Source organism: Coptis chinensis, chromosome 6, assembly GCF_015680905.1.
Source record: "Coptis chinensis isolate HL-2020 chromosome 6, ASM1568090v1, whole genome shotgun sequence".
NCBI lineage: Eukaryota > Viridiplantae > Streptophyta > Magnoliopsida > Ranunculales > Ranunculaceae > Coptis > Coptis chinensis.
In genome coordinates this window covers 6,511,473-6,534,533 of record NC_141461.1, presented here as the reverse complement: position 1 = coordinate 6,534,533, position 23,061 = coordinate 6,511,473, and the positions used below count along the sequence as shown (strand labels likewise).

General features: G+C 34.9%; 3 protein-coding genes and 2 non-coding genes across 8 annotated transcripts; 2 read left to right on the top strand and 3 right to left on the bottom strand.

The window, feature by feature from the left end:
* Positions 1-573: 573 nt before the first annotated feature.
* LOC147491119 (V-type proton ATPase subunit G1-like) lies at positions 574-2,747 on the bottom strand. Its single transcript, XM_086567183.1, has 5 exons — positions 2,536-2,747; positions 2,342-2,443; positions 2,076-2,083; positions 1,149-1,301; positions 574-796 (listed from the first exon to the last, which is right to left on the bottom strand). Exons 1-4 carry the CDS (start codon positions 2,621-2,623, stop codon positions 1,158-1,160), a joined length of 342 nt encoding a protein of 113 aa, XP_086423309.1. The 5' UTR covers positions 2,624-2,747; the 3' UTR covers positions 574-796; positions 1,149-1,157.
* On the top strand, positions 2,716-11,813 carry ATSAC1 (Phosphoinositide phosphatase family protein). Of its 2 annotated transcripts, none has more exons than XM_086565456.1 (17): positions 2,716-2,926; positions 3,001-3,205; positions 3,289-3,454; positions 3,539-3,761; positions 3,992-4,068; positions 4,734-4,921; positions 5,054-5,151; positions 5,527-5,660; positions 5,768-5,902; positions 6,590-6,974; positions 7,107-7,228; positions 7,478-7,588; positions 8,357-8,569; positions 8,666-8,857; positions 9,423-9,534; positions 10,857-11,108; positions 11,539-11,813. In XM_086565456.1, the coding sequence occupies exons 1-16, from the start codon at positions 2,813-2,815 to the stop codon at positions 11,106-11,108; spliced, it is 2,727 nt and encodes a 908-aa protein (XP_086421582.1). In that variant the 5' UTR covers positions 2,716-2,812; the 3' UTR covers positions 11,539-11,813. The 2 variants fall into 2 exon arrangements, with proteins under 2 accessions (XP_086421582.1, XP_086421581.1); XM_086565455.1 differs by having other exon boundaries at positions 10,854-11,108.
* Positions 11,814-12,349: 536 nt separating this feature from the next.
* TRNAS-GCU (transfer RNA serine (anticodon GCU)) lies at positions 12,350-12,431 on the bottom strand. The gene has a single exon. It is a non-coding gene; the product is annotated as a tRNA-Ser (tRNA).
* Positions 12,432-12,512: 81 nt separating this feature from the next.
* TRNAR-UCG (transfer RNA arginine (anticodon UCG)) lies at positions 12,513-12,586 on the bottom strand. Its single transcript has one exon. It is a non-coding gene; the product is annotated as a tRNA-Arg (tRNA).
* Positions 12,587-13,142: 556 nt separating this feature from the next.
* LOC147491115 (Methylthiotransferase) lies at positions 13,143-20,220 on the top strand. 3 transcript variants are annotated; one of them, XM_086566288.1, is made up of 11 exons: positions 13,143-13,551; positions 13,641-13,679; positions 13,761-13,852; positions 13,946-14,195; positions 14,274-14,397; positions 14,475-14,546; positions 16,294-16,502; positions 16,662-16,770; positions 17,935-18,027; positions 19,164-19,324; positions 19,606-20,220. In XM_086566288.1, the coding sequence occupies exons 1-11, from the start codon at positions 13,357-13,359 to the stop codon at positions 20,146-20,148; spliced, it is 1,887 nt and encodes a 628-aa protein (XP_086422414.1). In that variant the 5' UTR covers positions 13,143-13,356; the 3' UTR covers positions 20,149-20,220. The 3 variants fall into 3 exon arrangements, with proteins under 3 accessions (XP_086422414.1, XP_086422415.1, XP_086422416.1); XM_086566289.1 differs by lacking the exon at positions 17,935-18,027; XM_086566290.1 differs by lacking the exon at positions 13,143-13,551 and having other exon boundaries at positions 13,638-13,679; positions 13,936-14,195.
* Positions 20,221-23,061: the final 2,841 nt, after the last annotated feature.

Genomic DNA, 23,061 nt, shown 5'->3' with positions numbered 1-23,061 from the left:
TATATGAAGTGTTCAGGCTCAAGATGAAGATAGCCCGCATGCAGGTCCTCATTGTGACTCATGCTGATTTTTTATGCTTCAATTTACAATATGTTTGAGCGTTCACTTTTTTGCAAATTCAATGTTCCTGCAACTGATGTAAGAACTAAGAATTAGGCATTCTCGCTATCAATTTTGCTTATGTAATAACATTTGTTTGGTTTACATTTCGTTCCTTAGAGTTTTTAAGAACGTATTCTTCTTGCAATTGTTTCTAGACCTAACCTGTTACATTTTTGCTTTTATTAAAAAAAAAAAAAATTCTATAAATTTTAATTTCTGTATTCAGTTGGTTTTGTTCGGATATAATATTCCTTTTTCTCCCTAATTTGTGCGCGCTTTTAAAATTTCTATAATCATGTTAAAGTATATTGAAATATTTATTTTTGTTGTTGTACTTTGTTAGCTTCGCAAGCACAACGCGCGTGCCAATTTGCTAGTAGATATAGTGTACGGACTATTACAAAATGAAAGTTCTAACTATATCATTTACCGATAACAATCATAACATGATAGCTCCAATAAAAGGCCATAGGTCCAGCAATCATGCAAATAATTTTACCTTAACTACATGTAAGGATATAAAATCATATACTGTATTTATTTCGAGCCAACACTGCTCTTATAAGCAATACTAAAGTTTATTACTAAATATAATTTGACATCCCAAAGCCAAATAGAAAAATTGGATAAACGAAAGCAGTAGATTGTCATTCGAGAAGGTGTCTTGTTCTCTCCAATGTTTTTGCCATTATATCTGTAAATCAAGGACAAGTGAAAAACAAAATAAGTTTTGGTAAAATAAATAGGAATATTAACTCGCATATATAGTAATAATATTATTTTGTATCAAGCAGTGAGAAGGCGATATATGCATGTGCAACTCGAGTAATAAGATGGTACGGCTCATTAAAACCCCACGACTTTATCAAGCAATGGACTTTGGAATATGCAGTTAGTCGGTAGTTTAATCTGAGTTGAAATTTGACCTATATGTTGATTGTATGAGAGAGTAGAGAAGAGACTCACTTACATATGTGATGTGTACAAATGTGGGTACATATAATAGGAGAACGTTCATAACAAAATTAAATAATAATATTACTAACCACTATGCCTCAATTTTTCACAGTCGTCACTTGCTTCATGAGCATGGCAACGACACCATAAGAGATCTTTGAGCTGACATCCTTCAAGCTCTGTACTTTCCTTGCAGTTTCCTCATCCAGCCGTCGCACATTTGACCCTGAATTATCACTAGTCTATACAAATAAAAAACATTAAGAACTTACCTGAACCTAATAAGGATATCAAAATGAAATATACTACTTCATTAAAGCTCCCACAGCGAAGGCAGAGTGTCCATTACTATGTAATTTCAACCAGAGAGTTCAAGTGGTTCACCACAGCAATGTCCTAAACCAAGTCTAAAGACTAGGAAGACCTATAAATTTTATGCCACCCTAGTAGGTTCCGGTAACCTATATCTAGTCGTCATAAGAAAATTGGGTGAAGAACGGGTTAATTTTCTTATAGAAAAGTAACTGTTATCAGACAACCTAAACCTGTCACATGATCATAATGCATTATTCCGTGTGTTTGAATGTATTTGCTTATATCCAGTATTTATCGACACACGTTTGGAGCTACACATATAAGCACTATTCTGGAGCATGATAATAATGTCTTGGCGATTTATCTTGAATTCCATTATATTTTATTTGTGAGATCGATATCACTATAACTATGTTTAAGTCGTCTATAAAATTGTTGAAACTCAACCGGTTGAGTGGAGGCGATTACTTAGGATGTTTGAAATCACTTGGATGCTAGCCTGCTTGGTACTACCTATCGTTTTGTATTGCTCCAATTTATATCATAATACCAGTCCAGCACAATGGAAAAGAAAAGCATAGTAAAGATACACAACATTTTATTTTTTTGATCATTTAAAAACCTCCAGTTCTCAAATAAGAATACCTCGATATATTTTCTTTGGAATTTTTCCGCATCCCTCGCAGCTTCTAGTCTTTAACCTTGTCATCTAACAATTGAACAAAAATCACAAGGATATATTACCGATTTTAAGAAAAACCCACACCCACGGCCATCTACTAATCACCACAGTTATCCCACGAAAAAAAAATATACAATTGAACTAAGTAATGGTTGCAAGACAAAAATTACGATCTCATTTAAAATCATTGCCGGGAGGCCAATAAAAAAAAATGTGCGTTACTGTGAATGTTGTAAATAAGAATACCTCTCGAACTTCGATATTTTTTCTTTGGTATTCAGTTACTCCAATTGTCATCATGGGTTGATAAAGCGGGAAGATCACCGTTTTTAGAAAAACCATCCCTCGCAGCTTCATCTTTAGATTGCTTTAACCTTGTCATTTTCACTGCATAGGATAATTACATTACAAGTTCTTTCAAATTTTCAATAATGAAATTTACACAGCATTAAAATGTAAAACTCAAAATAAAGGCTTACAGTTTCTGGCACTCGCAACAATTTGTTGAGCCTCCTGCTCTGCAGTTATTAGCATTTGCACTCCACCCTGTCCTTTCAAAGATTCCATGTTTTAAACTAAATTTGATTACGGACAAAAAAAATGGTAAAACAATTTGGCTTTCTTTCTTAATTAAGAGCTGACTTGATTAACGGATCACGTTACACGTCAGCAAAAAAGAAAAAGAAAAAGAAAAGTAACCTCAAATCATGCCACGTGTACTCGAAAACAAAAAAGCTGGAGCAAGCGCAAACGAAGATGGGCATGGCGAAACCCGATATTCCGAAAAGCAAAATACCACCACCAACAGAAAAAGAGCTTGATCCTAGTTCATCATCTCTCGAGAAATTCAAACTATACGAAACAAGAGCAGTAAGTAACAAAAAAAAATAATAATATAATGTTATAATTTCAATAATTTCTCATATGAATTTTACGGTGTGCAGAGATTTTATTTAATTGGAAGTGATAGAAACAAGAGATTTTTCCGTGTATTAAAAATAGACCGTTCAGAAGCAAGTGATTTAAATATAAGTGAAGACCCAGTTGTTTATTCACAACAAGAAGTTAAAAACTTACTTCAAAGAATTAGTGAAGGCAATCGTTCCACTGGTGGTCTTGCTTTTGTTGCTAAAGTATACGGCATTGCTGGTTAGTATACACCATTTCTTGATTGAATACGTCTGTTTTATTGTTTGTGTAAAGTTTTTGATATATATAATTTTGTATTGTAGGATGTATAAAGTTTTTGGAATCTTATTATTTGATTCTGGTTACGAAGCGTCGACAAATTGGATGTATATGTGGTCATGCAATTTATTGTATAGATGATACTCAGTTTATTACTGTTCCACATGTATCTATTCAGACTGATGTGGCACACTCCAAAACCGAGCTAAGGTGTTTACTTATTTTTCTTTTTAGTTTTGAGTATTATATTTTTATGTATTTGTTTTCTCATTGGTTATTATGGGATAAATGCAGATATAAGAAGCTGTTATCGAGTGTTGATTTGACTAAGGATTTTTTCTATAGTTATACGTACCCTGTAATGCGGAGTTTACAGAGTAATGTATTGAAAATGGGTATGGAAGGGATGCCATATGCTAATTTATTTGTATGGAATGCATTTCTTACTGAAGCTATTCGATCCAGATGTAATAATACACTTTGGACGATTCCGTTGGTTCATGGAAATTTTAAGCAGGTAATATGAGTTTCAAATGTATTGGTTTTTCTTTCTTATTGTTAGTGTATACTCGTTAAGTGGTCTATCATCGCCGAATATTCCGGTACCCTGTTGTCAGTGTTTACTGGCTGGAAAATTTGCTATGAGATAATAGATAAGAATGAGTCTGCTTTTTATCAATCTTATGTCCTTACAAGATATTGCAACCTTTTGACTGCTTAAGGCTCTTGGTGTCTGGATGATGACAGGTCATGCTATCAATCTTTGGGCGCGAGTTCAGTGTATGTCTTATTTCTAGACGCTCTCGACATTTTGCAGGGACACGGTACAGTTTCTTCCCTAGTCGATGTTGTGCTCATATGATTGATTTTCAAGAATAAACTTTGATCTGCAATGACTAATAGACTCATGAATTTGGATTTATTTACCCATAATTTGGAACCCCTTAGTTTGTAATTAGTGGAAGAGGTTAATGTTTGTACTTTGCAGGCAGTAAATACACATATTTCCTTCCCGAGAAAGCATATTTTACTGTTGGGATAGTTGGATATGACCCAACTATTGCATACTTTCAAACTTCAAGCCTGATAGAAACTTGGCCTGCCTGCTCCTAATGCTATCAATAGAAAATCAGAAACCCAGATGGGAACGAAATTGAAGTTAGTAAAGTTGGTTGGATCCCCCTTCTCTTGAATAATGGTTCTTATTGTCAAGTCTTTGCACTATCAACCTATAATTACATTATTCTGGCCATTTGAAAGCATTTTCACCTAAATTTGTCAAGTTGTTTAGAGAACTACTTGATTATGATGTTTTATTGCTAATTTAAAACCTAACACAATTATCTCTTCACATTTCTATGTTGGATGTTTTTCTAAATCGATGTTGGTAATCAAGAGATAGAAGATATTTTGGGCTTTTTTCTCTTTATATATGCTAGTATAATATTTTCAAAATCTCGTTTCGTGTATTAATTTAGTCGTTCAACAGTTATCTGAAAAGAGGACTAAATGACCGGGGAAGAGTAGCAAACGATGTTGAAACAGAACAGATAGTTCTAGATGAAGAAGCTGGATCATGCAAGGGAAAAATGAGTTCTGTGGTGCAGATGCGAGGTTCAATTCCACTTTTCTGGTCTCAAGAAGCTTCTAGGTTTAGTCCTAAACCTGATATAATCTGTAAGATATCCATGTTGTGCTTTTCCCACAGGTTTTTGGTTGCTAAGTACCATTGACCCTGAATGTTGTCATTGTTCTTCCACACTATCTTTATCTAAATGATTGATGCTTTTTGCCTTCTGTTGTCTGCAGTACAGAGGTATGATCCTACATACCAGGCAACCAAGTTGCATTTTGAAGACTTGGCAAGTAGATATGGAAATCCAATCATTGTACTTAATCTGATTAAGGTTAATTTCTTTGTCCACCTAAAAGTCCTCTCTTTTACATTATATTAGAATCATATTGTCAACTAGATAATTGGATCTCTGTCAATTTTTGTGTTTTTATTTCGTGTTTAGTGTCTCAAGCTAATAAAATCGCCAATTTCATGTGTTCTAGAACTATTTTGGTCTCCTATCACCGCTTCTTATCTTGGTGCATTGCTCACACAGACACAGTAAAACATTATCATGTATCATATGATTCTAACAACTTGATTGCTCTAATCCCCATAATCTGTATGCACTGTCAATTGCATTTTTCTATTATTATCTGTAGAGAAGTGCATTCCAGTTTTTAATTTCATCCATTTACCTTAACTCATTGTTGGTTGAAAAATGTAGACCGTTGAGAAGAGGCCCAGAGAAATGATGCTGCGGCGTGAGTTCGCGAATGCAGTTGGGTATCTAAATCAGATTCTCTTAGAAGAAAACCATTTAAAATTTATTCATTGGGACTTTCACAAGTTTGCAAAGAGGTAAGGTGCATACTTTCATCTGTTCAGCACGCAGTGATCAACGAATTTTCTTGGATCTAATTATATTTCTTTTTCTCCCCCGCCCCTCTCCTCTTGTTTGATAAAAGCAAGTCTGCCAATGTTTTGGCAGTTTTGGGAGCTGTTGCTAGTGAAGCTCTTGATTTGACTGGTTTTTACTATAGCGGAAAGCCTATTGTTATAAAAAGGAGAGCCAGCCAGCTCAGTCGAACAAGCACCGGGAGGTATTTACATCTGCATCTAACTTTCCTTCATGTGTATCATAGATTTGTATGCACAGTTTCTTTGATGTTTTTCTTTTTAGAAGTTATTTAGTTAGCTCTATTGTGCTTCACTGATTTGAAGTCTTGGGTTATGGAAAGTAAAAGCATTTATGACAACTTTAGAGAATCTTTTTCATATATAAAGAGCTATGGAATTTTGTTCTGACTTCCAAATCTGCTTCATTTTTTGTTTTTATTATATGTAATCACACATCTATCAGTGATTACCACGTACTGTTTTGATGCACATAAGAATGTCAAGTTACAGACAGTGACATGAAAGTATCAGTTTTTTAATAATTTTTTTTCTTACCTTAACAAAATGAGATTGGGAGATAGGACCCTATTGGCCTATTCACCACTCCTCTAGCTTATGCCTTTTTGTGAAAATTGCTGTTCTGCACTGGCAGTTTCTATTATATGTAGCCATCATTCTAAAATGACATTCTATTTGAGAAACTTATATTATCTATACAAGAATTAAACTATTGTCGTCGTTAGTACTTGTCTCTCATTCATATATTTAATATTTGATTCTTCCCAACTGAAAGTGTGTAGTTAGTTGTTGTTCCCTGGTACAAATTATGTTCTTGTTAATCAGTTAATGTATGGGCTGAATATTCTACATATTGCTTTCAATCCATGCAGGGATACATCAATTGGAGATCTCAGAGCTAATTCCTCTGATATTGCAAGGACTGGAAGTCATAGTGACGTTCTAAATGCTTTGGGTAGCCGAGAAAAAGAATCTGAGTTTAATCAACAGTCTGGCAAGGGATATTACAGTGATAATACACCACATTTTCAAAGTGGGGTTCTGCGCACTAACTGCATTGATTGCCTGGACCGCACAAATGTTGCCCAATATGCTTATGGCTTAGCAGCTTTAGGGCGCCAACTCCATGCAATGGGTCTGACCGATATGCCAAAAGTAGATCCTGATAGCAGCATAGCTGCAGCTTTAATGGATATGTATCAGAGTATGGGTGATGCACTTGCTCAGCAATATGGTGGATCTGCAGCTCACAACACTGTAAACTTGGTTTACTCTTACTTCATTTCTTAATACCTATATGATCTATTTAGTGTCAAAGCCAAACTTTGGGTGTATTAGCTATTTTCATTCTTTCAATGCCATGCTAATCCGGTCAAACAACAAACATAGGTTTTCCCTGATAAGCAAGGAAAGTGGAAAGCTACCACCCAATCCAGGGAGTTTCTCAAGTCTATCAAGAGATATTACAGCAATGCTTACACAGATGGTGAAAAGCAAGATGCAATAAATCTGTAATTATCCATCCCTTCTTGTTTAGAGTGTTTCTTATTAGTTAGCAGCATGGCCTTGTTGAACTACCAGAATATACGCTAATACATCCTAATAACATCTTCATCTACAACATACTGCCTGACTTTACATCCCGACCATGCTATGTTGGCATTTAGTAAGCAAGTACTGCTAGACCCCCCCCTCCCCCTCTTTTTTTTTTAAATACTATTATTTGCATCTTAGGATCTTTTATTTTGTGGATGTACCAGATTTTTGGGCTACTTTCAGCCTCAGGAAGGGAAACCGGCACTCTGGGAATTAGATTGTGATTACTATCTCCATGTTTCTGGGATTGGAGATAAACTTGTTCCTGATATAAGGTAGATGATTCTTGGCTAACTTGTAAAACTTATGTGTTTATGGACTTTGAGTTTGTATCTAATTTCAAGTTTCTTCCACGAAAATTGATAGTTTCTTATTTCAATAATTTCAAAAGAAATCCCTGACTATAACATCAAATGTTTTGTAAACAGCAATCACTATATCTTGAACTAAGCCATTTGAAATTTCAAAAGCAAGAATTTTGGTATAAACTATAAAGTAACTAATTTTCAAAATATTTTCTTTTACCCAACACCTAACATAAAATACTTTTTTTATCCGACACCAAGATTATATTTTCTTTTGTGCGGGTGTGCGACGCCAATGTAGATGTCAATATGGCCAGACACAAGCTTCAATAATTTTTCTTCCTTATAAATATAAGGTGGTTCAAACCACAATTTTGTGCCAACCATCCCTATATTTAGGATGCGTAGGACTGAAAGATCTTGAAGTGTCTAAACTCTCTTCTTCTTAAATAGAAGATATGAAATAAACCTGTCTGATGGTAGGGTAGTGACAACTAGAATGGAGCCTAGAGTGCAGCAGAAGGTGGTTCAAAATCTGAAACTGTTTCTGTTGAAATGCCACAACGGCATCACCATTACCACCACCACCACCACCACCTACTGGGGGTTCCCTGCCTCATGCAGGAACATGCTCCATTATGTTCCCAAAATCATTGAATAAATTGTAATTTTCCTCTTTTGATGTTAGCTTATGCTTAGTGGTATGGTTTTAATGTTACTTTCTGTTCTGTTTTGCAGCCTCTTTGATGAACCTAAACCATTGGGAGGAACAGGAGTTAGTCTTGCACCAATTCCGGCCTGTAGGGAAGACTTCTCGCGAATGAAACTTACATCATTTGATAAACTGATTGAGAGAACATGCAGTTCAATAAGGAATGTGAGACTTTCCAGTGATTCCGATTTGAAAGCAGGGAGTACTGCAGGGAATTCTGGGATGGCACCTGATGCAGCGTAAGCTTCTTTAATGCCAAGTTGTAGGGTTCAGAAAGAAACATAGTGTGTTTTCTCCCTTTTCTTTTATCGAAATTATATAAAAATCCAATGCAGTGAAATACAGCTCAAAAGCCCAAATTGGTTATTTGGCCAAAGAAAGTTTGATGAAAGTGGTTCTGCCCCAAAAGTTACTGCACAGAAAAGTCGTAGTGGAGGGTCAAAAGATGTTACAAGTACTGATAGCATCTGCAACCTTAATTGGCTCTCTTCTATTGGTGACACCTATGAGGAGGATATCTTCCAGAGGTACTTAATTAAATTTTTGCAGAGTGGGTATCACAATTCCTTTGTGACTTGACAGATGTTAACTTTTATACTTTCTATAAATACTAGCTTTTTTTGCTTGTCGGGGACATATATCCTTTCCAGGATAAAAAAATTATTTCTAGATCTTTCAGTTGTAACTTAGATCTTTGCGATATGATGAGTCCAAAAGGAGACCCACCTTTTGCTTCATATAATCATATGGGTTATCGCCAGATCTATGTTATAGATGTAGGACAGGAATGATCTTCTGTCTCAAGAGTAGAGAAATATTACCCATTAATACTTGTTTTGGCTGTCTGTCATTTACGACTATACGCTTGGCCTTATTTGATCATACACTAGTTGTACGGTGATCGTCGCAATGTGTAAACTTTGTAAGTAAAAGAATAAATTATCTGAACTTCACAGAAAACTTTTCGTTCTTTGCCTGAATAAAGTGAAAAGTATATACTAAGTTATAGGATGGTCTTGAGTTCATTGTTGGTACTTTTAGTGTAAGAAAATTAAGTGATTTATTGTTAGTGATTTATTCTTTAATCTGCAGGTACCTTGAGATGACCGCAGTAGATGAACCCAATGGCTGGTATGGCGGAAGTCTATTGTCCGATCAAGATGAAAGCAGCGAGGTATACAAACATTATGCTGACTTGTGTCAGGTAAGACATAGACATTCATTTGCTGGTTTCAAATCTTTTGTTTAAGAATTTATCAAATTGCACTATAGTGGTGGAAATTTACTAATTGAAAGAACAAATGGCTCAAGAGGTGCCAAAGGCGTGTCAGAAGTTGTTGCAAGGCATGCTTGTGTAGAACTACAAGGAATGTGAGACGTGCCAAAATTTTGCATGGTTTAAATTAACTAAGAGTTAAGGATGGTCCACTTGTAATAGGCTCTGTTTGGCAGCATGGATTCGCCAACCTGTACAAGGAATAAGACCCTAGATAAGATATTTAGTTGTTTGGTCCAGTCCATTTTCAGTATATGGGCCACAATTTATGATTTGCGAAAACAGAAATGGCCCAATACCGGGTGTATCGTTATCATAGCAAATAGGTGTGATTCACTAACGTGTACAGTGGGAAGGATGAGAGAGAAAAAACAAAATAATAAATTTGATCGATAGAAACTCAAAAAGAACAAAGAAAAGAAAAACCTTCTTCATCTCCTCCATCTAAACTACACTGCCAGACTAGCTTCCATGGTATTAGCATCTCATTTGAAATGGAGAACTTCTTCCATACTATAATCCCAAATTCTCTCCACAACTAATTGAAAAATACCCTTTAATTTTAGTCGGTACGTAAGCAAAATCAATAATATCTTTTGATTTCTCAACGGATTTAAAGATGGAATTCCTCCAAATTCATAGATACAAGATTACACCCAATTTGGAGTTGCTCTAAAAGAAATTGATGTTATTTCTCTTTGTAAGTTTCTTTTAAATAATATAGAAATATGTATGGAGTTGTTACTTGTTAGTTGTGAATAAGTTGTGAAGCTTGATCCAATAATCTGATTTTGGTTGAATTGAAGGTTGGGATTTTAATTTGAAGCATTATGAATTATTTTTTTGTATGCTTTTCTTTTCTCATTAAATTGTGGTGGGATAATTTCTGAGGGAGGCTAAGAGAGAACCAAACACTTTCTACACTGATCATATGTAAGACATCAACTACAAGAATTGGATACTCCAAACATGATCAAATACCACGTTGTACTGCACTAGTTTTTGCTGCCAAACAGAGCCTATATAGCGCAAGTTCCTGATGACACCTTTTTCTTTGGCTAAATCTAGATGACTAAAGTTGTAAAGTATTTCTGGATATCGTCCTCACAAAAAACTCTATGAAATACATCAAACCCAAATTCCTATGTGGTTGGAACTTTCAAAATGGGCTAATATATTGTGAGGAATCATCTTCATGTCACTAATCAGTCATGACTTGTATTTAAACCTTTTCTCCATGATATCAGCAGGGCCTTGCAATAGAGTTTTTCCAAGATGATCCTGAGAAAGAGAAACACTACTCAGATGTTCTGTGCATTGATGGAATAGATGGCATGGATGATTCAGTAATTGCAGCAGAAATGGAAGCTGCCCTTAAAGAGTATGATCAAATTGGAGCAGATCTTGGTATTGTGTCTTCCACATGTAGATACTTGGCAGAGGACCCGAGTAGGTTAACGAGATGGATTATTGGCGAAGAGAAGATGCAAACAAGGGCTTAGGTATGTCTCATCTGTGTTTATTTCCTACTTTATGTGTGCCTTCCAATTTTCAGATTTTATAGATCACGTAAAATTAGATGATGTGAGGATAGGATGTAACATCGAAATTCTATCACTTTAAAAGCCTTTTCTTTGTAATCACGTTTGTCATCAGTTAATTGTTAGGATATCGGATAAGGAAGAAGCAAGACCTTTTGTTTTTGAAAAACTGATTTTTTTTTAGCCAGAAGTCTTATTAATGATTATAAAAGAATTGAGTGCAGTCTAGAGCAAAAGGTTTTTGTTCGACCAAGTGATACTTACAATTTCCATCGAGTTACTTGCTTCAGAAGGATGGATCTGAGCATATGATTATTGCTTGGTATAGTAGAAGTAGGAAGATTGATACTGTATTTGCATTGTTCAATGATAAGTTTAACTCATTGTGCAGGAGGACCAGGTGGCGGTGGAATTGCTGCATGGATTCTGAGAGTAATGAGAAACTGCCAAGGAGCTCAAACGTGAAAAATTATCTGTGTTGTTTTACTGTAACTCTATTGATGTAAGTTATTGTATTGTAATTGTATATACGTAAAAGCTGTAATAGGAATTGGACAAATCGTAAAATGTAAACTTCATCAAACGTTTGGACTTGGACGCATATATCGTGTAAGAGGAAGATGCCTTTTCTGATTGTTATGGAAAGAGATAAAAGATCATTCTTTATTACATGCGTAAAAAGGATTTTGTTCTTGCCAACTCCAATAATTAATTCCGACTTGTTTTTTTCTCAACATATATGAATATAAACACTTGTAGCTGATTCGCGTTCTACAATAGATTAGATTGATGCGTTTATTGAAGGTTAATTCCAGAGGTGAAGTTGTCACATGCAAAAACAAGTGTACTTCAGCATTTTATAAATGACGTATCCTATGATAGTTTTTTTTTTGGGTAACTATATCATATGATTGTCTCAAAGATTTTAATGGATAATGAAAAGATTATTATCCATCAAGGTGACCAGATACTGTAGAGTATATTTTTTTTATTGAGTTAGTACATCTGTACATGCTTGGATACCTCTGAGAGAGAGAGAAACAAGGAAGATGGATGTGGTTTGATATCCAAAATTTTGCTGACTTAATAAAATGAGGTTCGTAAAGACATGTGCAGTGCAGTGCAGTGCCAGCCAAGTCATTTGGGGCGAATTTTCGGAAATGGGGAGAAAAAATGTCAGGTGTGGAAGGAAAAATAAAATTCGTCGCCTGAGAGATTCGAACTCTCGCGGGGAAACCCCATGTACTTAGCAGGCACACGCCTTAACCACTCGGCCAAAGCGACGTTGTTGAAGGGTGAGTTGGATTATAGTTTATAATAAGATCTAAATTCAGCATATATTAGAATTTAGTAAAAAAAATTTATCGACCACAGTGGGAGTCGAACCCACGACCTTTTGATCCGAAGTCAAACGCGCTAATCCACTGCGCTATGCGGTCGTACTTGTTAGTGCGACACCAACTATATAATTGTAGCATGCGCTACCTGATAGTCTGATACAAATATACAACAAAGAAACTTGTTCATCTATTTTTCATTAAGGAAAAGGAGACCTATTTTATAAATCACAACATTGTGTCAAACTGTCAATTAAACAACAGCATGCTTACTTACATCAAAAATCACAATGCAACATCAAAATTGCACTAAACACGTTTCGAGGCAGCCAAAATTGAACAACAATTCTACACCTACACGCAAAAATGATTCTTTTTAAAGTACATAACACAACTTAAAATCTCTTATATCCTACAAACATTATTTTGTAGGAAATGACTATATGAACTCTACTACAATGAACTTCGTTACTAAAAATAGTGAATTAGAAACTGATTTTTGTTGCAGATGTTCTCTATACAATAGAAATTATCTTAACAAAAAAAAAAAAAAAAAAATACAACCTCGTTAAAAATCGAGTACAATGTTATAGAATTTGTTTTTTTGGATTGTTCCAGATTATGAGAAGTACATCCACCAAAAATCAGCCCTCAGTTCATCTTACAAGTGAACCCAGTATATGCATGGGCAATGCATCTCAGATTTTGTCAACAAATCAGTTTTAATAATAACAATTTTGCGACACATCCAAATGAGTTCCACACTTGTACCACAGAGTCACAAACCCGCCTTATGAACTACGGCTAAACCCACTCGGTCACACCACATAAAAAAGTGAAGTCACCCTAATTCGAGCAGTGAAGTGTGAAAAATGGAAGACATAGAAGATTTGTTAGCTGGTAACGACGAAGGAGCTCCACCTGGATTTCGTTTACCTTTAATGACCGTTGGATTAAACCCCAAATACCAAAACAAGAAAAAGAAACAAAAGAAGAATAATCTCACCACCCCTCAAATTCAGCAAAAACCACCCATTCTTCCTTCCCCTCTAATTCCGGGAACCCAGGTAATAATAATTACATTAATATTAATTACCCCTACACGTCATTTTTATTATTTTTAATGCACGTTTTTTTTTTTTTATTTTGGGTGCAGACTATATATATAAAAACCTTTGGTTGTTCACATAATCAGGCAAGTGATATTTTCTTTTAGTTATTTAATTTTACATAGTATTGTTTTAACATGGTGTAATGGTATATGGCATTATGACAGAGTGATAGTGAATATATGGCTGGTCAGCTTTCGGCATTTGGATATGCATTGAGTGATAAGCCAGAGGAGGCAGACCTTTGGTTAATAAATACGTAAGGCTTCTTCTTCTTCTTCTTCTTCGTGGGTTGTTGTGTGTTTAAATGTATTTCATGATCTTTGAGCTAATTGTTAGTAGTTTGAACCAGATGCACGGTAAAATCGCCTAGTCAATCTGCCATGGACACACTAATATTGAAATCTAAAAGTGCAAGGAAGCCACTTGTGGTGGCTGGATGCGTGCCTCAAGGAAGTCGGAATTTGAAGGAGTTAGAAGGGGTTAGTATAGTGGGAGTGCAACAGATTGACCGTGTTGTTGAAGTTGTGGAAGAGACTCTTAAAGGTCATGAAGTGCGTCTTTTGAATCGTAAGACGTTGCCAGCACTGGACCTTCCAAAGGTATGAGTTTTGGATTTCTATACTCATAGGCCCACATGGACCCCCTTATGGTTTTGTTTGACATGATACTTTTCACAGGTGAGAAAGAACAGTTTTATTGAGATTCTTCCAATCAATGTTGGTTGTTTAGGTGCTTGCACTTATTGCAAGACAAAGCATGCTCGTGGGCATCTAGGAAGCTATAGTATCGAAAGCCTGGTAGGTACCAGTTATATTAACATGTCACACCTGGTTTGGATTTTAAGCTTGTTATTTGATGCCTGAACATATTGCAGGTAGAGCGTGTAAGAACGGTGGTAGCTGATGGAGTTAGGGAAATATGGTTGAGTAGTGAAGATACAGGAGCATATGGTACCTCATGATCTCTCCTGACTGTTTAATTTGGTTTGATATATATTACATCATGGTCTCTCTTTCAATAATGCTACAAAAGCTAGATTACTTTTTAATGGCATACTGTTTTTGGCTTTTCTGATGTGTATATTTGTTTGACTCCGTGAGTTTATAAGCAACAACTTAATAACCTCTCTATATTGCTAGAATCTCCGGACACAACCTGTTCCTCGGAACTAATTACTTATATTTGGAATTTTGGTCCCATAGCTGGTTAATAAACTAGGAAAGTTTTAGAATATCTCAGAATAAGAAGCACAAATTCTATCTGTAAACATATTTAACATGATTTGAACTTGAACTTGATTTTCTTTGTAATAGTCTGTGAAACAAGGAGCTTGTTTAAGGCTGAGTAGTGGTGGATGCTGTCTTTATCATCAATATTCACAACTATTGACCTTGTCCTGAATCCTGGTGTAAAGTACCAGCAACAAGCATTTTCAACTATTGACCATGCCTATATGACTGCCACTCCTGATTTTGATTAGTACTCCAAAGTTAAAACTATCCTTTGGAAAGATCTAAAGTCATTCTCTGTGTCAGCAAAGTTTTTATTGATGCTGGTTGATGCCACCATAGTTGTCAAATCGTATGATTTGTATCATATATCGTTTTCCATTTTTTGCATATTGTATCATGTATCATATTGTGTATCATAAGATACTGTATTTTTAAAATTAATTATAAATAATATGTATATATGAGTTATTTGAATATATATACATGCAACTGGAAAGGGTATTAAGGATTGAAGAGTGAAAACTCATGGTTATAGTTTTATATGTGTTTGTGCATGTGTCTGTAAGTTTTGTACAAAAATAGTCTTATCACACACAATACTACTAGTGTATGGTACAAAATGTCATAATTTTCAACCACTAGGCTCAAATTAGTATTAGACATAAAGGGATATGCTAGCTGTTAGATGAGTAAGATAGCTGTTGTTTTTGCATTACAATTGTTAAAAACTCGTTTTCGGATCATTTTTTTTAATATTTTATGTGTTTGAAGCGTATCGCTCAATACAGAATGTATCGTGTATCGTATAATACGATACACTCCCTGTATCATGCGATACATAAAACTTTCGATTCACTAGTGTGATATGTATCGATTTGTTTTCGATATGATACGATACGTATCGTGTATCGTATGATATTGATAACTATGGATGCCACTATCATGTAGCCAATTGTTGAGTTATTGAATATTCCATTAGTTGCATTGGAACCGTTATTCACCTTACCAACTCCTGCTCTGCTAGTTGCCCCTTCAACAACGTTAACTAGAAAAGCTTAGAAAATGTCTCTCCTTTTGCATTTTGCATTGACTTGGTTTGGTATTTGTTGGATACTGTGTTTGGATTACACCTATTTAGGGTTTGGTAGACCACCAAGTTTTCTCTTCCAAGTGCCCCTCCTTTTCATATATTTGGGTTTAAGGAAAAGATTAGACTTTAGAGGTTTTCTTCACGTGGAAAGACACTTTACGAAATTACCATTGAGGTCAAATCATTCACCCCTGTCGGTAGATTTTGGAATAGAGAGGTGAATACGTGACAGATTAACAATTTTACTTTGATAGGTATCAGTTGTTTTGAAATGTTTATTTCGATGTAAATTAGCTTTGTTTGCTTCAAATTCACTTTGTTAGTAGAATTGTTCATTACATAGCGAATAATTTGTGCATTCTGGAAATTTTGCAGGTCGTGATATTAAAGTTAATCTTCCAATGTTACTGAACAGTATTGTCGCAGAACTTCCATCGGATAGAAGAACAATGCTTCGCATTGGAATGACTAATCCCCCTTTTATTCTTGAGCACTTGAATGAGATAGCTGAAGTGTTGTGCCACCCATGTGTGTATTCATTTCTTCATGTACCAGTCCAATCTGGCAGCGATTCTATTCTGACCGTAAGTGCAGAGTTATTAGTATGTTTTTAGCCTATGTTTTTTGTTAAATGTGACTCATTTGCAAATCTCACTTTCAATGTTAATCAATTAAATTACTTGAAGTTCAATATGGCAACTGTTTTATTTGAAATGCTTCCTGACACAGTGATTGCTCTTCAGGCAATGAATCGAGAATATACTGTGAGTGAATTCAGAACTGTGGTGGATACTCTGTATCGACTAGTACCTGGGATGCAGATCGCTACTGATATTATATGTGGATTTCCTGGTATGATATGTGCAGTATGAACTCTTGAGTTTTGATGCCTGATCACAGTATACACTTTTCACCATGTTTTTTGCACAAACCGTGTTTTTATTCATTTACGTCGGCTTTTATGGGGTTGAGATATCAAGTTGAAGGTGATGCATAAGTTTATAGACAAAAATCGAAGAATTAGGCATTCTATCTTTGGTTGAGATATCAAGATTTGTTATGGAATTGGTGTCAGATGGTTTTAACTCCTAGCACCTTGATATGGTAACCATATTGTGTATTTGTAACATTTCTGATGACGATATACATCTTATCGATACAAGAAATATACGTCATACTACATACGTCATTTTATATTTGTTCTTTAATTATTATATGCACCTGAGAAGTGGTGCCGTGGTGGTGGTTGGGAAAACATCGAGGGAGAAGATTTATTGCTAACATGATAAAGGAAGAAGATTTATAGTGTTGTTTGTGTCAAGTGCTTCATAATAGATACTGGTTCGTAGATACTGGACAAGAATCATCCCCCACCCTCACCATCTCCCTACTTAGGAATCGGGTTGTTTGTTCTACAGTTATTCCATTTAGGGAGTATATCAGGTTCTTGAAGGAAGACACTGATTTTCAATGAAGTGGTAAGCTTCCACCAAACAACAATTTGTGATAATAGTACATTCTTTTGTTAAAATTGGCAATCTAATAGGTCCTGCAGCTCTACCGTTTCAAATAAACCTTGATTTGGAGATTATCTAATAAATGTGCGACATTGACATCAGAAAAAAAGAAAGTTAAGAAGTACGAGAGTGCTTTCTCCATCCTGTGCATATGTCGGTGATGAATAGGCAACATTTTAGGGCATAGACAGAACATTTGAATATATTGTCATTTGACTTTAAATGGGCGATGGGACGAATTCAGAAAGAGACAGCAGTAGTGTTTCAAAATCGATATTCTAAATATTTGGTAGAGAATGATCAGAGAAACCTGCCCCAATCTCTGAAATTTTTATTTTTATATATTCAATCTGTTTCTCTTACTCTTTGTTTGTTTTGCAACATGCATGTTGTTTGTTGGTTAGTTTTTCTCTTTATTTAAATGGTTGATTTGGCTTCGGCCTATTGAAAGGAAGTTGTTGGGGTGGGTCTTAGAGTGAAAGTGACATTGCCTTCGCAGGTGAGACTGATGAAGATTTTACCGAAACAGTCACTCTTATTAAAGATTACAAGTTCCCTCAGGTTCATATTTCACAGTTCTATCCTAGGCCTGGTATGTATCTGTTGGACTTCATTAGCCATTCTAGTTTCACTCATTTCTTTCATTAATGATATAACACTTTTTGCCCTTTAAATTGGTAATTGTCTAGTTGCTCAAGGAGAATTATCTCTACTACTTATAAGTGGCGTGGCCTAGCTAGTCATATGAGCTGTCTATCGGTTTTAACAACCCCTTCTTTTACCTACACGTGTTCTCTTTAGCCGAATGAGCCGGTATCGGTACTAACACTTTCTATATTTGCTACACGTGTGCGCTAGCTGTATCTGTTCTAACATTTTGTTTTTTTGTTTGTTCTAAAATTTTGTTTTTATTCGGGGCCACAAGCCATAAAAGCGTGTTTGTTTCAAGAATTAAAAACTCAGAATTTATTTTCTTTTCTTTTCGTAGCTAAGATTCCCACGCATGTATAAATTTGTGCGTACCACGTGAACCATTCTAGTACTATTAAGTTCTTAAAATGAACCTTACTGAACTTGTTGCATGCTTGTCCCTATCAGATTATTGATTGTTATTGCAGTTCAGGCACTGTGAGAATGCATATCAGAAGCTTTACTGTAATATGTCTATGTATCATAATTTCTAGTTAGAAGCATAGAGCATGGTGTATGTAGGACATCCACCTCATTTTGACCAATACAGGGTATTTAGTTTAAATGCAAAACCATATCTTGAAGTAGATGTATAAAGGCTGCTTTATCCATAGAGGAAGGTTTCATTCTCTTGAGTCCTAACTATAGTACGAAATGCCATTTACCATGCCATGATGTTCCAATACAAATCCCGAATAAGCCGTTTTTTGGTCAACCTTAGTGTTGGAATTTCAGAATATGCACTTCTTGAACCATCTGAATTTCATAAGTAGAGGAAGTTTTCTTTTGTATGCTTTTCATAAGAATTTTGATACAAATGAATAATTTAAAATGAGCTTGCTTGTGCTTTTGGTATTAGATGTTGTGATTGTCAGAACTGGAATCAATTATTCTTTCTGGATTGGGTACAGTATGAACTCTGAATTAGATGCAGATTTACTCATTATGCATTGACATGCACCTTATTTCTTAACTAGTAAGTAGTAATTCACTCACTGATTTCAGCTTATACATCGTAACCTGTTTTGGTTAATCCAGGAACACCAGCTGCAAGGATGAAGAAAGTCCCAAGTAATGTTGTGAAGAATAGAAGTCGTGAACTAACTACTGTTTTCGAGTCATTTACACCTTATCAAGGAATGGAAAATCAAGTGGAGAGGATATGGATTACAGAATATGCTACTGATGGAATTCACTTGGTAAGATATGGAGTCATTTTTTTTGTAGTAATACCTATATAACTTCACTACTCTGATATTAAGCTGAGTGTCTTACATATCAGAGGAGTGAAGTTATATAGGCAGCTTACTGCAGACGAGTACTTACATAAATCTACATATCAAATTATGATTGTAACCTAGCAAAGATCTTGACCTAAAATTTCTCTATTAATTACCTCATATGTTCCAAAATTTGGATGCTATATGGCATTATGATTTCTTATTTCTCTACCTTTGCTTCCCCCCTTCTATGGCCAAAGGTGGGTCATACCAAGGGTTATGTGCAGGTTCTTGTAGTTGCACCAGAAACCATGCTGGGCACATCAACTGAAGTAAAGATAACGTCAGTGGGAAGGTGGTCTGTGTTTGGGGAAGTTATTGGAACAGCAAATTTAATAAAAAGACCTAGATCATATGAAAGCAATAATGTTCCTGAAGAACACCACGCCTGCTCCACCCAAAATGAGGCGTGCCCATGCTCGACAGAGCCAGAATCTTGCGCCTGTGCACTGCAAAAGTTTGGAGACCAAAGTGCTTTACTAGAGGTCACTCTTCCAAAAGATAAAGGAAACCAATATTTGCATGGCAGCCTCGTAAGTTGGCTGGGAAAGCGAAAGGGACAAGCGAAAGAGAATAGGAAGTATGAGAATGCAGAATCAAAAGAAAAGCTAGAAACGATAAAAAGAAACATGACCAAATTCAGTGTTATTGATTGGGTCCTTTTAGGTGGAATGCTTGTTAGCTTCATAACAATTGTAGTTCTGCTATTACCAATAGGTCTTAGGGTATTATCATCAGTATGAACGTCTGCAATTTGAGCAGTACTTGGAATTAGTTCTACTTTATACTGACAATAATTTTCTGTTTGTTATGTACATGGTGCGTGTATTTTTGTCAGTCTGCATTTCAATTCGTGCTTACATGCATTGGTGAAATTACTGAGTTTGCATCTTAGTTCTGCCGATTAGAATTACACATTCAAGTCCTTGATTTCAGTTCTGCCTCTAAAAGAAGCTTGTACTTCGAAAATTTAGAACTGACACTCTCCGGAAAATGGTGCATTTGCCGACGAACTTGCATTTTTTTTATCACAACTTAAATCAGTATTGTTGTCAGGACCCAATTTTTTATATATATTTATACCGAATTCCGGTGAATCACACTAATAACCTAATGTTTTCGTCTAGAGTCACATTGGAAAAGTTGATTTTTATGTTAAATGTTGAGATATATATCAAATATTGTTTGTTTTTTTTAAAGAAGAAAATTTTATTAATAATGATAACGAGTTTTACAAATAATTAAGACAACTCCTAAAGACCCGGCATCATAAGTTAGTTGTTGTCACAAATCTTTTTGAATGATAAATCTTATTCTCCTAAAATAACAAAATGTTTTACTAGAGTCACATTGGAAAAGTTGATTTTATATTAAATCCTAATATATATCAAATATTGTTTTTTTTTTAAAAGACTAAAAATTTTATTAATAATGAACGGAAAATAAAAACAATGCTTTGGTTAATAATAGCTTATTCCTAAAAGCATCCTCGTGTTTCTCAATTTTCATACCGCTACCCTATTAGCTATTTCTCCTACATCAAAGACTCCATTCTCAAGCCCTACTAACAAAAATGCTTCAGTTACATCAATACACAAATGCTTCCCTCAGACCAATTGGATTTTTTTTTTTCAGAATATCTTTTACTCATCCAAGGTAGCCCCCTCTCTCCTTATATCAATACACAAATGCTTGTTTTACTTTTATTTCTTTACAATGATGATTGTCCATGTTATTTTATTATTTTTTATGTTAACTTGAGCTCATATTATACTATTCATTGTTAAATGTTGATTTTTTTTTCTCCAAATGCGAGGAGACTCTGTCAAGGTCTCTTAAGTTTCAGATTTGTTAAGTTTCAATACTCTAGAAGAGTTGATAGGTCCACACTATTAACTAAGAGCACAATAGAACTTCTTTTAGATGATTCATCATGCCTTCATTCGGAGTGTATATTCCACGGTCTAGAAAGAGAAGACTAATCAACCTCCAAATTTGTTGAGTTTCTGATCACGTACATGAAGAATCATATTGTCAACCTTCTGATCTTTGAGTATAAAAGATAAATATCTTACACTGCTCATCTCCTCCATTAAAGAACTTGAATCCAATCTCAAGGAGTCAAAACTAGCAATATAATCGAGCAACAGATGAATTAATCAATTTAGTTGGAACTTTTCACAGTTCCAACTCATATCAGAGACCTCATCCATAGGAACAAAAAATAACCTCTCCATAGAATTGTTAAAATAAGTCTCTCCTAATCCCTTCCTTCTACTACAAAAGTTTCAGCTATTCACAACTTAATCAGCATACCCCTGTCAAAAGTGCTACCTCTAGAAATAATGAGTAGTAAGCCACACAACGTTTTACAGAAGTTGGCAACTTCCAAAAGGCAACTACAAGTGAAGAGACAATCTCATCACCCTCTTCAACTACTTCCAATATATTTTTCTTTAGGATAGACATAAGACTATTCCCAGAGTTTTTGAAAGTAATGGAATCCCAAAGGTAGTCCATAACACTTTTGTGAACCTTCTCCACATCGTAAAATGCTCCTCCATCTTGTAAGTTGTTGTCCTTAAACAAATACCAACACTCTTCTTCATTTAATGGGCTAGCATTAAGGTTGGTAGATGATTTAACAATAACAATAGATGAGGCGACCACATTATTTGTGGTCACAATCACTCTCCCATCAAGTCCATCAAAGACCGCTTCAAATGCATCCCAATAGCTAGGCTTAAGTTTAGTTAAACCATCAAGCACAACTAGAAACTTTCCATTATTTGTCGTCTTTGTATGCTCAAAGTTTGCTCAGTTTATTGTATGATAAACTCGGTATTGTTGTTAAAACCAAATTTTGATATACACATGTTAGATATCGAATTCCGATGAATTACATTAATAATCTAATGTATTTATCTCAAAGCATAATAGGAAAGGTTATTATAAATATCTTTTGTTATTTATTTATTTTTTGTTAGAAATGTTGATATATATGTTTTATTTAATATAACAAATATTGGGATATTTGTGGTTGTTGTTCACACGTAAGTTTTGGTTTACTCTCAAGGAAAATATATTGGAATTTAATTAGTTGAAAATTGCGATGAAACTGTATCTTCACATCTAGCTGTTTTTGGAAGTTATTTTCAATAGGGAGCATGTTGATTAAAATGTGGATGACAGCAACTTTTGTCCAATAACAAAGAGATTATGAGCTAATAAAGATGTTGGAAAGATTTATATTAGTAGTTCTATAAAGAAGTTATTTTTCCATTCTTTAGATGATGTCTTTGATAATAGTTATAACTTGGAACCATGAAAAGTTTCAACTAAATGCACTCATTCATCTTTTACTCGAGTATATTGCCACTTTGACTCCTCAATATTGATTTCAACTCCATTAATGGAAGAGATAAGTTATGCCAGATATTTGTCATTCATCCTCAAAGATAAGAACATTGATGATATGGTTTTTCACATATATACTGATAAATTCTAAAACAAACTTTTACCCTATCTTAGCTAATTTAACTAGGGAGAAGTAAAAACTACTTAATCTTTTGTTATCAAATTTCTACTCTCGATTATAATATAATAAAATTTGAGTCAGAATTTGTTCCACTCCTAATTGCTTAGAACATAACTAA

Bases quoted from the DNA above. Each gene is read 5' to 3' on its own strand.
- LOC147491119 (XM_086567183.1), bottom strand. From the start codon at position 2,623: ATGGAATCTTTGAAAGGACAGGGTGGAGTGCAAATGCTAATAACTGCA. The intron at 2,444-2,535 runs GTAAGCCTTTAT...TATCCTATGCAG, and splicing joins TGTTGCGAGTGCCAGAAACT to TGAAAATGACAAGGTTAAAG.
- ATSAC1 (XM_086565455.1), top strand. From the start codon at position 2,813: ATGGGCATGGCGAAACCCGATATTCCGAAAAGCAAAATACCACCACCA. The intron at 3,762-3,991 runs GTAATATGAGTT...GGATGATGACAG, and splicing joins TTCATGGAAATTTTAAGCAG to GTCATGCTATCAATCTTTGG. The intron at 4,069-4,733 runs GTACAGTTTCTT...GTCGTTCAACAG, and splicing joins CGACATTTTGCAGGGACACG to TTATCTGAAAAGAGGACTAA.
- LOC147491115 (XM_086566288.1), top strand. From the start codon at position 13,357: ATGGAAGACATAGAAGATTTGTTAGCTGGTAACGACGAAGGAGCTCCA. The intron at 13,680-13,760 runs GCAAGTGATATT...GCATTATGACAG, and splicing joins TTGGTTGTTCACATAATCAG to AGTGATAGTGAATATATGGC. The intron at 16,503-16,661 runs GTAAGTGCAGAG...ATTGCTCTTCAG, and splicing joins GCAGCGATTCTATTCTGACC to GCAATGAATCGAGAATATAC.